At 33.3% G+C, this 14,649-nt stretch overlaps 1 protein-coding gene across 1 annotated transcript; it reads left to right on the forward strand.

The window, feature by feature from the left end:
* The first annotated feature begins 3,387 nt into the window (after positions 1-3,387).
* Positions 3,388-14,046, forward strand: LOC148279500 (uncharacterized). The gene is made up of 10 exons (XM_088229842.1): positions 3,388-3,601; positions 3,898-4,032; positions 5,893-5,971; positions 6,869-7,059; positions 7,409-7,582; positions 8,972-9,111; positions 10,733-10,860; positions 12,450-12,795; positions 13,290-13,458; positions 13,902-14,046. The coding sequence occupies exons 1-10, from the start codon at positions 3,490-3,492 to the stop codon at positions 14,039-14,041; spliced, it is 1,614 nt and encodes a 537-aa protein (XP_088085968.1). The 5' UTR covers positions 3,388-3,489; the 3' UTR covers positions 14,042-14,046.
* Positions 14,047-14,649: the final 603 nt, after the last annotated feature.

The raw sequence follows: 14,649 nt of genomic DNA on the forward strand, positions 1-14,649 counted from the left end.
GCTCCGGAATATCTAAGGGAACTATGCATTCCAGATGAACTAGCTGACAGGCGTCTCACGCTTAGATCAGCTACGTCTACGGCGAGAGGAAAAGTAATTATACCTCTACGCAAACAGCGCACTAAATTTAGTGAACGCGCGTTTGCGGTCGCAGGCCCTATGGCATGGAATGCTCTCCCAGCAGAGGTGCGAGGCTGTGAAAGTGAAGTGATGTTTCGGAAAAAACTTAAAACCCACTTGTTCTCTAAATCATTTGAATAAATCATTAAATTACAAATTTAAAAGCTTCAATTAAATTAATTTAACAATAAAATCACTACGTAAAGCGCCCTTGAGGTATTTTATTACGAAAATGGCGCTATATAAGTTATCCATAATAATAATAATAATGAATGAGAATGTATGGAAAAAAATTGGACTTAAACTCTTTTACCCGACTCAAAACTATTTTTAAATATTAAAGCATTTACTTGAAACAACTATTTTGAAAGATAATGGCTGGTGAATTGTGGTATCTCTGCATCATTTAAATAATGCTTTGTTCCATATTTGTAAGAAAAGGAATAAATAAATGCTTTCGCGAAGTGCATTCTGCTTATGTCTGGAGACTTTCGAGGCAAGACTTGCCTCAATATGACATACTTAGTGTACGCATTTAAAAAAAATAATTAACGCATTTTGTAATGTTTTTTTTGTAACTCACCCCCACTTAGTGCTTGTTCACAAACTGTCAGTGGCCGGGGCCACACTGGCAACTTGCAGCGCTCTACCAACATTGTGTTTGCTTTTGTAATTTTTCATTAGTTACGATCCAAAATTTTGACTAATTTTTTCATACATTTTTTAGACACTTAACAGTACAATTAAATTGTCTAATTTTTACCGCATTTTAAGAAGACATTTTTTGTATCCAATTTTCCATAGCACTGAACTTTCTCATTAGACGTCAAGAATGGACCTTTGCAAATATGTAGCAGGCCCAGTGTGACTGAGTCTATTAATCTTTCGGTTTACTCAATTCATGTCAAATTCTATCGATTTTTGCAATTTTAATTTGTATTGGTTTTATTGCAAAAAAAACTTTGAAATCTTCGTAAAAAAACAAGTTTTTTTAACTAATCAATCTTAGGAAAGCATAGACTAAAAATCCTAGATGATCAAAACCAAAGGCTGTCAATTTTACATGAATTTTTCCTCCTTCCCCACTGGAAAACGAACTGTTCTTTAGAGCTATGGAATTTATTTTTCGTCTCTGGCTACTAATTTTCACTTAATTAGTGACGTGATTAAGGTGTGAACACTTTTTTTTGTTTTGTTTGATGTTTTGCGACTACATTTGCCGCAGTATTTCAAGTTAATGTGAACAAGCCTGTAAAGTTGTGTCAAACCAAAATACACTCATATTCCGTAGAATACATTTACTTAGTAGCTTTTTATTAGCCAAATAATTTAGCCTAATGTTTAATTATTAAATACTTAATTTTAATATGTTTTGTGGAGTTTCACTTCTCCGGAGCAGATCACACTATTGCAACATACACAGTGTTTTGTGCATGTATTAACAACAGTTGTAAGAAGTATGAGAAATGACGAATTAACAACAGCTTATTCCAAGTCCTGTGAAATTGTATCGAAGTAATGATTGAATATCCTTAATTAAACTGACTTGGGATTTTATTTTGTTTTTTTGTCAATTTACTGGGAGACAAATTGTTTTTATAAGTTTGTTATTTTGTACACATAGTATTATGGATTATTATAAATTGTTTCTCTTCTATACTTTGTTGTAAGAATTAAAACTCTCGGATAATTTCATTAAATGTTAATTTCAAAACCTTGATTTTTCTCTGTTCAAAATTAAATTCTGATATTTGTTTTGTATTTAAAAAAAGGTTAATTTGTATGAAATTGAGCTCTGGAAATGACAGTAGAACATGTCCTCGGTTAGACTTAGTCAGTTGTGACACCTTCACATCGCTTAGTATAGCCACGTAGTCAAGTTTCTACAAATAAAGCAATGATTTTCTTTAGTCTCTGGTCCGGAATAGAGCTGTCAGTCACGTGAGGTAATTTAATGTCGATTTAAGTAAAAGAGAGTTGTGGTGTCACTCTTGCTGTATAGTAATAATCTGTGATCTCTCTCGGACTTACTAAATGTGGAAAGCTTTGTTGAAATTTTATGTAATGTTTATATCACTGTGAGATGTGTAAACCTATATAATATAATGATACTATGTAAAATAAAATTGTTTATAAATTTATTTTCGTGTACTTATTGGCTTATACCCTTTAAAAATGTAATGTATTAAATTAAATATGTGCTTTCTAAATGCCGATGAAATAAATGAATTTTTTAATCTGTCTTGCTGAATGCATTCGCTGCTGTTGAGTATGTCCGAAACATACCTGGAGTTATCATATTTGCCTTTTTGTTATTTACAAATATAACAAAAGATAGAGTACTGTTAACCACGAAAAGTCGCATGCTTCGGCCTCATTCTGTGAGGGAAAATATGTTCGGCAATTTTCAGTGAAAGGGAAGTAAGAGGGTAGACGGGGTAGGGGATGCAAAAGAACATCACAACTCAGGAATCTACGGCAGTAGTTTGCAATGCTAGAATGATAGCGATGCTCATTAGAATGACCCAGGATCGAGAGGAGTTCCAAGTGGTGCTCGCTTACTTCTGAGAGAAGCGGCATAAGAAGTAGAAGAAATAAAAAAAGATGTGAAAAAATGAGGTTGGAAAAATAATCATTACCATTCCTCCCTTATTGGCACCTAACTACAGCCCTTTTTAAATAAAAAATGTATCGACCACATGGATATTGAACTTGTGACCTCTTGGCAAACTCACTAAACATTTGACCATGAGGTGACCATGCAAAGTTTTGATCGAAAACACATTGTATTTTATCCTAACTAAACACAGGGCTTTTGGCCACTTAGAGTTATTAGGGATATGTATTATTTTTTTGTAATATGTGTCCAAGTATGAATAAATAAACGTAGTTAATTTTGTTATACAGCTTCATTTAAATTCAGGGATGAAAGAACAATATTTTAAATTGAGAAACATCAAAATTCTCCATCTCTGTTGAATATCCTTTCAAAAAGAGTTGAATCCAGTATTAGTCATCAAAAATTTAGAAACTCACGACACATTATTAACAGATAAATTTTATAATGACGCAAACATTTTTAAAACGATAAATAATTACATTTTTGGATTATTTTTTTTTTGATTTTTTTATTATTCGCCTTGTAATTTTTTCGATTTTTTCTAGAATCGAAATGTGAAAATTGTTTTCATTCGCATCACTATTTTTTAACATTTCGTCTATGGTTTTAAAAACATCTATGGAGTTAATTTTCGATTTGACAGTTAAGTAAATTCAAATTTTTGGACTGGTTGACACATTGAAATGTTGAAGTTTTGTGCTTCGGAAACTAGTAAAAATAAACAAATCATTAATTAAGATATATGCACGATGGTGTCTGTTATTGGTAAAAGTGTTAATAATGATCTTGAAGATCTAATAAAGGAGTTGAAAGGCGCCCTCCACATAAAATACAGCGATCCCAATGGGCCAACATATCAAAGTAATTTTCGTTTCAATGCGTTAATTAGTAACAATAATATATTTTTAAATACTAATATATTTATTTTTAGGGCGATACCGTGTGTGTTGGATTTGTTCCGACGTTTCGGCTACCATTGCAGGAGCCATCTTCAGGGTAAACCGTGAGAGCTAGAAGACGGCTAGAAGATAGCTGATAAGATGGCTCCTGCAATGGTAGCCGAATCGTCCGAACAAACTAAATATATTGATAACAGTGACCGTGAAAATCTTCGCACCTATTTAAAATACTAATTTGGCACTTATTCCTTATTTTAGGTTTAAGAAAACTTCAAGGCAAGTGTCTTTTGAAGAAGCATCGGCATTATGAAGCCGCTTTTAATTTGGTTGAGTCCTTGGCTCCATCTGTGAGGACAATGGCTTCTTACAGAACTGAACGCAAGCTTTGCGATGGTACGTTGTACATTTAAATTAACCCCCCCTTCCCGGTGATATTTATATATTTTTACATAAACGGCATAAATTGCCTTTAACAAATATTGAACATAAATATGAAAAAAATACACATAACAAAAAATGATAAAATTGCATAACTATAACAACAGTAAGAAGTAGGTAAATGCACATAAGCAACCAAAAATATTAACAAAATAAAAACATAAATATGAAAAAGCAAAAAAGAAAAACATTTATAAATATAAAGAAAATTTTAAGAATTATATCGCGAGAGAAAAAAAGAAATCAGACTCGTTTTATAACTATCAAGTCCAGAACCAAATATATCAGCCTCGTACTCATACTGATTACCATATCTATGGAGCCTAGGGATAGGCGAGTGCATGTGATAGTCGGTCCTAGAACTTGCAGAATAAAAAGGAGATCTTATTTATTTATTTTTTATTTAGTTCTATGATTAACATAGTCTAATATATATTTACAACACAATATTTACATCTATACTTATTCTAACATTATTTATCACTATTATACACTTAGTATCCTAATTTATAATATTAACTGTTTCATATGTACATTTTCATTAATTATATTCACTATTTACACTATATACTACCTAATATTTTTCACATATATACTTTTTACATTTAATTTGAAATATATTTACATTAATTTCATTTTTTATGCTTTCTGTGGCGAGTATACCTGGTTCACATCGCATCTAATAACCTTTATATCTATATAAATGTAATAAATACTGGGTTAACAACTACAAAGCATCAAGCCATCACGCTGTTTCTCCGCAAGGATAGACAGAAAGGATAGAACGCCATATTACTCTGTCTTTGCTTACAGATCTCACTCCTTCTACATTCACACATCTTCTCATGCATGTGAGCCTTTTGACATGTCCATCTTCAAATATTTGTTCACCTATTTCTGTCTTCTGTCTTCCTCTATTTCTGCATCTATCAACATTCGCACCGTAAATCTTTTTAGCCGTTCTTTTACTATCCATTCGCTCAACATGTCTAAACCAACGCAGAGCTCCTTTCTTGATTTTGTCAATAACACTTATCTCAGCCTTACATCATAATTTTATTTTATTTTATTTCATTGGAAAGCCAACGGACATTTATAAATTTATAAGAATCAATTATACCATAAATACATATCATAAAGTCCGATTAGAGGCTTCCACATAATATTGTTATTGTAAATGTTGTCACATAAAAATTATACTTACCATAAAATAACTAATCATACAAAACTTATAATATTACTAGAAATGTAAATGTAATACACATTATTCAAAATATATCTACTTTTGAGTATTGGTCAATAATAATAATAATTATGGTTTATTAACAAAAATAACAATTTCTTTATCTACTATATACACACTTAGGCAATAGATTTCTCTGGATCATGTCTAGTCTGCCTAACTAGGTACAACCTGTTTTAAGGCAGACACTTTTATGCAAAATAAACAATAACAATACTACCTACTAGTACAGATCTTTACATTTGTGCATCTATCCTACATAGTTTTACAAGAAATTCGCCTTCAAAATCGCATTTCGACAGCACCCTACTCTCATCCCTGTTTTACCAAGTCCATTTTTTATTAGAAATTCACGTTTTTTATTTATTTATTTTATTTAAACGCCTTTTAGGCTTTTACATGTTTTACATACATATATAAAAATAAAGACAGACATCTATTTTACACAGAAGTAGCAAAAAAAAATTTTTTCAGAAGAAAAAGAAAAATATCAAAAATATTATCTTTACATATTAGTATAAAAGTGGAATTATTGATTAATTAATTAATGTTAATTTTTTTTTGTATTGCAGGTGATATTAAAAGAAAATTGGAATTGTTTGCGACTCAAACAAATGATTTCGTCTTAAATTTAAAATTGGATAAAGCAACGTGAGTATTAAAATTTTTGATATTGTCTTTCATCATCATCATCATTCCTTTTCCGCACCTAATTGTTTAAAGGACGCTGCATTGGTACACTAACCGCAGCGTATCTTGATATTTTTTTTGTTATGTGAAGGTAAGATGATCCATCTTACACTTCAGGTGCCAATCGAGGGACTATGAAATATTCTAGTGTAAAAACACCTTTTTTAAATAAATATTTCTCATCAACCATGTTGGGAATCGAATCCGAGACCTCTTGCACAGTAAACTAATGCGCTGACCATTACACCACAGGCCGACATTACTTGTCTTTAAATAAAAAAAAACAAATTTGTACAAATTTAATATCTTTTTTGGATGATCCCGTCTAAGTTGGATTCGTTTGACCGTGAAAATCTACACACCTATTTGTACAAATTTGTTTAAATTGTTTGCTATTGCTTGTCTTAATTACTGTATTTTTCGGACCATAAGACACACTTTTTTACTATGAAAATTCAACCAAAAATTATGGTGCGTCTTATAGTCCGATGTGTCTTATCGTCCGCAAAATACGGTACTTTGAATGTTTTTGTTTAAATAATTATATTTTTCTGGTTGAATCTCTGTGACTTTTTTTTCTTATTATCATCATCATTCCCCGCATGGGGTATTGTATTGGTGCACCACCCGCACTTATTTATTTGACCAATCAGCGCTTTCATCTTCAGACTGGTTATAAATAAATAACTTAAATATACTAAGTTATAATAAGTTAATTCTATCAAAAGAACACAATTATAGTTCCGGGAGAGCAATCCTATCGCCAGGTGATACAATCTGCCAATTAATATGTGTAAAATGAGTAACAAAGTTTTTATTTTATAATAATAATTAAATATACTCGTTCACCTTTTCCAGTAAAAAATCCGATGGTTTATTGGAATACTTGCAAAGTTCAAACAAGAAACTGATTTCTTCAGTCATAAATAAAACGGAAGACGTCTCTACCCAGCAGGGTAGTTATTTGGATAAAAAATACGTAAAACATATTGATAATGATGATTTGGAGTTACCAAAAATGAGAGAAAAACTTAAAGAGCTCCCAGATGGTAAGGTTTATTTTTTCAGTGAGGATGTTTGGTGCTACAGGAAATAATATCAAAAATGGTTTCTTAAACATGCTAAAAATTCGAGCATTTTATTAAATTATTATTAAATATGAAACAACTTTGTTTTTAAAACATTTATTTTGCAACCGGCGGATCGGAACATTGAATGTCACTTGTTCCAGTAACGATGGTACATCAATTAAACTATTTAGTAAATTTAACATAAATATGGAGTCGATGATATTTCTACGTTTTTGTAGACTTGAGATTTTTAACATTGACTCAATTTTTCCGTAAGTGTAGTCTCCCCTACATAATATTATTTTCATATATATAATAATATTTTCAGAGTGGACGATCATCCAGCTGACTGCCGGCTACGAGCCGAGCGAGCAGTGGCAGAACCAAAAGTATATCCGAACGGCCATCAAGGAATACTATCTCACACTTCTCAAAAATGGGGAATTAGTCTCCCTCAATCTGGATCCCTTCACTGTCAAAATCACTCCGGACAAAGTCAAATGTAAGTTTTATTGTTATTTATTTATTTTACAGAAGCGTACAGTCAACGATGATTAAAAATCATAACAAAGATAAGGTTAAAAGACAGACCAGCGAAGTTTCTAAATAAAAATCATACATATTCAATTATGGTTCATTAATAAATGTTATTATTAATTTTAAATATATTTGAGTATAAATTGAACATTAGGTATGCTTTTTATTAAAATTATAACATTTTACTTGCTCGCTACAATCTAAATAAATGAATTATGTACTGAGGAGTCTTAATCAGTCATATTATGTAGCTTGTTAATATGAAAAATAATGTAAATGGGAGCTAGGTTTCATACCATCCATGCGCTCTGAAGCTGCAAGACATGCTGTAATCTAGCTCCTATCTAAGCATTTCCTGAGCAATAGGGCTGTTGATGGTTGGAATAAACTGCCACAAGAGCTGATCTCAATGTGTAGTCTCGGGTTCAAAATAGACTAGATTTGTTTGGGAAAAGTTAAAGTGTGCCAACAACTAACTTTGGTTAAAATAGATTTAAGCATATCAGCTTTAAGCTGCTGGTTTAAAAGTAATGTAATAATAATCATAATATTAAATTATAATTGAAAATGAGGGACTAGAATCTCAACCATCCATGCGCTATGTAGCTGCAAGACATGTTGGGATATTTATTGTACAGCGCCCTTGAGGTGATTTTCACAAAAATAGCGCTATATAAATTATCCACAATAATAATAATAATAATAAAATCTGTTTCATTTCACAGTCTATACGTTTATGTCTTTCTTTATAGCTGGGTACCAAGATGGTTTACATTGCATCTCATTTTATATGGTTGGATAATTTATATAGCGCCATTTTTTTTTAATCACCTCAAGGGTTCTGTACAATAAATAAAAATCCCAGCGTGTCTTGCAGCTACAGAGCGCATGGATGATTAGGATTCTAGTTCCTCCTTTCCAGTTATGATATATTTTAATTATAACAGATAGGAGATAGATTACAGCACGTCTTGCAGCTACAGAGTGCATGGACGGTAAATAATCTAGCCCCCATTTACATTATGTTTGAGTTTTACAATGAAGTTTAGTGTTTGAAGGATATTAAATTAATATAAAAACACTCATTTTTAAAAATAGGCGTTAGATGATAACAAGTCTTGCAGTTACTGAGCGTATGGACTGTGGAAATTCTAGACCCTGTTTACAAAATTTATGTATTTTATGGTTGAAAACATTTACATATTGAAGCAAGATTACCAATCGCCTTGCAGCTACAAAGCGCATGGACAAGTGGAATTCAAGCAACTTAAAATCACATCAATCCCATCATCTCTGTTTGATTGTCGAGATATTTGTATATCTCGATCGCTTCTTTTACTAATCTAGTTTGCAGATGGAGAACGCCCTCTTTTCGAAGAACTTCATTCCACGCTGGAAGAAAATCTTTTTGTCATAGAAAACAATGTAAGATTGACAGATAATTGCATAAAAAAATACTGGGACAAGAGAGCCGAGTGCGATTTGAGGATCAAAGTAAGTTTCTCAACATTATTTACATTTAAAGACTATGTATATATAGAATGTCACCACCCGCCGCTCGGGAGACTCACTGCGCCGTCCTTAGTACCGGTGTTGTTCAAATGTAAGAGGGACAAGAGAGCCGAATGCAATTTCAGAATCAATCTGACCCCTGAAGACTACATACATGATGTGACTGTGCATTGGAGCGCGTGCGGACCGGTTGAAGATTGTAGTGGGGGAAGTTGACTAACAAACGCTGGGTCGCTCAGTTTTCTCCGGCCATCCGGAGAGTGAGGACAGGCGTTTCCGCGGAAGTTGTTTTGTGACCTTGTACAAGTCTAAATGCAGCGCTCGGTAGAGCAAAGGATAGCGATCAAGTTTTACATCAAACTTGACATGACTGCGATGGAAACTGAAAGCAAAGAAGATTGAAATAAAATAAAATGCAATGCATAATTATGTAAAATGCATTGTTTTTACGTTAACAAAAGAATATGATTTGAAAATGTATTTTTATAAAAACCAAAGTACTCTTAAATACATGTCAAAGATTGACACTATCTTATTGGAGTGAATATTGAGAGAGCGGGGGAAAGGACGCGGTTAGCGGAATCCACGGCTTATAGCTGCAGTGACAAAAAAATATAATTTTGCACTTTTATTTACCTTTTTTAAACAAATAACTCACTGGAGGCATACTTTCGATATAAATTAACTTGAAACGTTTAAGTTTGTAAGTGAAAATTCTTGATGGAAGTTCATTGTAATTTATTATATAAATAAAAGACAAGTGATACTTTAATCCACAAATTTGGAATATCCAGTGACCAGTTTCATCGCTTCCGGGACATCTTCGAGACTGGTATCTTTATTAAGGAGTTCAATGTATTTATACAAAACAGAGGTAAGGATAGATAATTCAAAGTTATATGAAAGTAAATTAAATAAAGTTATTTTTATCTTAAGGATCATTATCAAAAAAAATTCTTCGGGTTAACTAATAAGTTGATATAATGCTATTTTAATGAGTTTAAGTATTTTATTTTATTTTTAGTGTCCCATCCTTCGTGAGTGTGGTTTTGTAAATAATGATTTCTGAAAAACAAAGGGTAAAAAGTCATTAGTAAAATTATATTTCAATGGGTAAAGTAATGGAGAATGCATGTGTGTTATCTGTTCATTAAGTAATTCTACGTCAGGTTTATTTTTTAATCTATTAATTTCAAGAATTTCTAATTTGTCAAGTTTATCTTTAGGTGCAATATGAATTATTTTTACAATATTTTTTAATTTAAAGGAATGTTTATTTTCTATTAAATGATTGGCAAAATTTGAATTATCTTTATTATTAGACCATGATTGTATGTGCTTTTTTATGCGTGTTTTAAAGGCTCTACCCGTTTGGCCTATGTAGCATGTATTTTTACAGTCGTTACAATTAAGAAGGTAAGTTCCTGAGTTGGAAAACTCGATTAAAGTATTACTTGTCTTTTATTATTCCAAATTTGTGGATTAAAGTATCACTCGTCTTTTATTTATATAATAAATTAACTTGACTTAAGGATTTCTACCCTAAGACCACAGAATTATGACACTGTTTTGAATACCTTCTGTAAGAGATGTTTTATTCCAGAGTATTATTAATACCATGGACAAAAAATGGCTGGGCGCGTGGCGATGTTTGCTCGCTGGGAACTTGTTGTCCAAAGAACTGAATGACAAAATAAAACAACACATTGAGCGTGGCTGCTTGGAACACAAGTTAGTATGGTATTATTTAATCTAATTCACTAAAAAATATCTTTTCGCATTTAAAACAAAAAAATATGATAGTAACAATATTTTTTTTCTTCTTGTAACGACATACAAACTTTCTACAATGATTTAAAATATGCAATCTCTGTAAACTAATAATGAAATAAGGAAGTTCAGTGGTTTTTAAAAAATATATATATTTGTTATAGACTATCAAACTTAACCAAAATTTTTTGTTTTTTTTTATGCAACATATCATCAGCGCTATGATTTTTTATGGTTTTGTAATTATTCTCTTCGTCCATGCTTGGATATTTCGAAAAGCCAGGAAAGCTATTTTCTTCGGACCCCTCTACGTCCCTCGATCTTCCCCTTCATGACAAGCTGAAGTATGACATATTTATCACCCCTCAATACATGGCCAAAATATGAAATCGTACGGAGCTTAACAGTGGTGAATAGTTCTCTATTCGTATTGGCTCTACGTAATACTTCATTGTTGGTTATCATATCAGTCCAAGATATTCTTAGCATTCTACGGTGGATCCACATTTCAAATGCTTTATAATATTAACTTCTAGTACAGTGAGACAAACCACATGTAACATTTGACCATTCGTTGTCTCAGCTTACGGTTTATATTATCACCGCAAAGAAGATTTTTCATTTTGTTAAATGCTGTTCGGGCCGCTTCTATTCTGCATTTTATCTCAGTGTCGGGGTCTAGATTCTCAGTGATGATACTGCCCAAGTACCTGAACTGTTTCACTCTCTCAATATTGACACCTTCATGTTGGAGTTTACATTTGGATGACTCCCTTGGCTTAAAATCATAAGTTTAGTTTTGTTTCCATTAATATTCATCATAGGACGTCGATAACCTGATGCCTTGTGAAGTAGGCGAGCGTGGTTAAGGTTCTCAGGAGGCATCCGCAGTATATGGCCAAGCCAACCGTATCGCCTCCGCTTGACGACAGTTGTCACCGGAGTTTTCTGCGTCCGTTCTCTTATTACTTCATTCCTCACAAAGTCAAACCACCGCACACCCAAGATTATTCTGAGACACCTATTCTCAAAACTCAGAATTTTGCCGTTTCGGGCCCTAGTGAGGTGCCACAATTCGCATCCGTAGAGGAGAATAGGTGTTATGCAGGCGTTATATAGGCGGCATTTGGTTTTCACCGAGTAAATATCTGATCCCCAGACAACCTTCATACTGTTGAATGTGACGCCTGCTACTCCTAACCGCACTTCCAGTTCTTTTTGAAAGCTGCCATTTTCTGTAACATATACTATATTGATTACTGATATTGAATTGCATATATATTGTGATATCTTTTACTGTTTGTGAACTGAGATTAAAATAAAATAAAAAACCTGTTTAAAAAAAAAAAGTTATTGTCTGACTTTGATACTAGGTTCCTTAAATATACTCAAATTCATTGTATATTTCAAGCAAACTTATTTTTTTATTGTTATTACACTATATGAAATATTTTTAACACAAAATCAAATTATAAGCCCTCCTCACTAGCGAAACCTGTTCTAATAAAGAGAACTGTGTATTTTTATAAAATGTTTCTGTCTGATTACAGAATCCAGTTATCACCGATGCAAAATATATTACTTGTCAGTCTTGCTAGCACTGTGCACTACTCGAGTCCAAGTGAAATATCCTTATTAATCAGAAAAATATACATGGGGTATTCCTCGCACCCCGGCAACATAGCTGACGGCAATAGCCCCTGTGAGATGTGCGGAGAAATCACAAAAATCGGCATTCACTGCGTGGTTTGTGAGGAACTTCACATTGCCGCCACGGAGGATTTCAAATTGTTCCGGAAGACGTTTGTCGATGTCATGGAAACTGTCAAATATGACGATTCTATGAAAGATTTGAAACACGCCAAAAGGGGGCCAGTTGTTTTATTTATTGACGAGGTAGGTACCATAATTTTTTTTATTGCTCAAAACATATTTTATCATCAAAATTAATACATTAGTGTAAAAAAATATAGCTTATCTTCCATGTTTTCATAAGAACGCACCAGTGCCTGTAAGACCATTGACACAATGAATGCGCTGTGTAATATTCACTATTCTGCCTTTGTTTAAATATCTACGTGAGTAAAAAAGCTGAAGCCTTTATGTGGGTAAGATCCACTAAATTATTTCATCTACTGGGAAACGCTTTGAAATACTTTTTTATTAGTTTCCATCTAGTTTTGTTTATTTTTTGTACCACAACAGGCTAAGAAGCCCAATTACAGTGGTGATTTACAAAATACCCTAGCTTGAGAAAAAACATATTCTTTATTGAGATGTCAGTGGGATTCGAACCAGGAATTCTCCGTGCACGAGGCTAGCGTATTATAGCCATTACATCACGTGAGCTACTGATCTCTTATTTGAAATAAGTTTGTGTGTTTTTTTAGAAACTTGACACGTTTCCGTGGGAGGTGTTGCCGGTACTTTATGGGCACCCTGTGAGCCGCATGGAATGCTTCAGCCTCACGTACGCCCTCTACAAAGCCCATGAGAAGGATATTGTCGGAGGGCAATACCAACTGCGTCCTCAAACTGGGCGGTACCTCATCAACCCAGGTAATGTCAGCTAATTAAAATGTGCGAATATTTCATTGCATGGATAAATTTCTAGAATGTAACAGGCAAATTTTAAGTGTGACATCATTATTAACCAAATCTTCTTACAAAACCAGCGTGTATAAATGTAACTCTTTGAAAAATCATAATGAACATGCATTCTATCATTTTATCAATCCAATAACCTAAAACATTTCCTGTTTGTACATGATTGTGATTCCGATGATTTTCAATTATATATTAATATCAAACCTGATGACATTGGTGAAGCAAACAAAGTAATGTCACTTTGTCAAAAAATAACAGACTTTTACTTACTTTCGTTCATCGCCAATTCGCTCTCCAGGCATACATCACACATCATATAGTGTTAAATAAAAAAAAAATAATAATAAAACAGTAAACATTCTCACCCTGTTCAGTGGTACATAATACTGTTGTAGGTGGGGATCTGGACCGGATGGAGAAAAGGATGAGCGCATTCATAGACTACTGGTGTCCCGAGTGGGAGGGAGATAGGAACACGGCCCCCCCTCCCGACCTTTTCCACAAGTACCTGCAGGAATCCGATATCTTTTTGTGAGTATTTCATCTTCTGTCTGAATTCTTCGCGCTACTAGAGACATAATTCTCACCACTAGATATCAACGCCGAATCACAAATCTGCATAAAATGGTATCGAGATATAGGTACATGGGAGTTTGATGTTAATGTTCTTACTCTAAATCTATTTAGATTTTATGTTTTCATTTTTTTATATGTGTCCAGGCGGGTGAAGAATACAATTTCAAGTGTGAAATAGAACCGGAACCCTTTATTGAATCGATGGCTACTCAGGTAAAAATCGTGCAAAGTAAATCGCGTGGGATTGGCACATTCGCCTACCATGCTTAAGGTCCCAGGTTCGATTCCTGGCGGGGTCAACATAAAATATTTGTTTTAAAGGTGGGTTAATAAAGCTACACTGCATTTGTGAGCAGATTTCACAGCCTTCTTTCTCTGCCGCGGACGCGGCATTTCCACAATGTCTCAATATTTTCCGCTTTCCAATGTTAATTATATATTTCTTCTCAGCTCTCCGTATACATCTCGATCACTAAAATTGACCAACTCGTTCCAGAGATACAACTAAACTGAGCGCGCGCTGTGTCCCCACAAGCCCAAATTTAGACCCCAAGTGCAGCGCTGTGA

This window comes from Micrasema longulum, unplaced genomic scaffold (assembly GCF_059751315.1).
Source record: "Micrasema longulum isolate JH-2025_06_02 unplaced genomic scaffold, ASM5975131v1 h1tg000717l, whole genome shotgun sequence".
NCBI lineage: Eukaryota > Metazoa > Arthropoda > Insecta > Trichoptera > Brachycentridae > Micrasema > Micrasema longulum.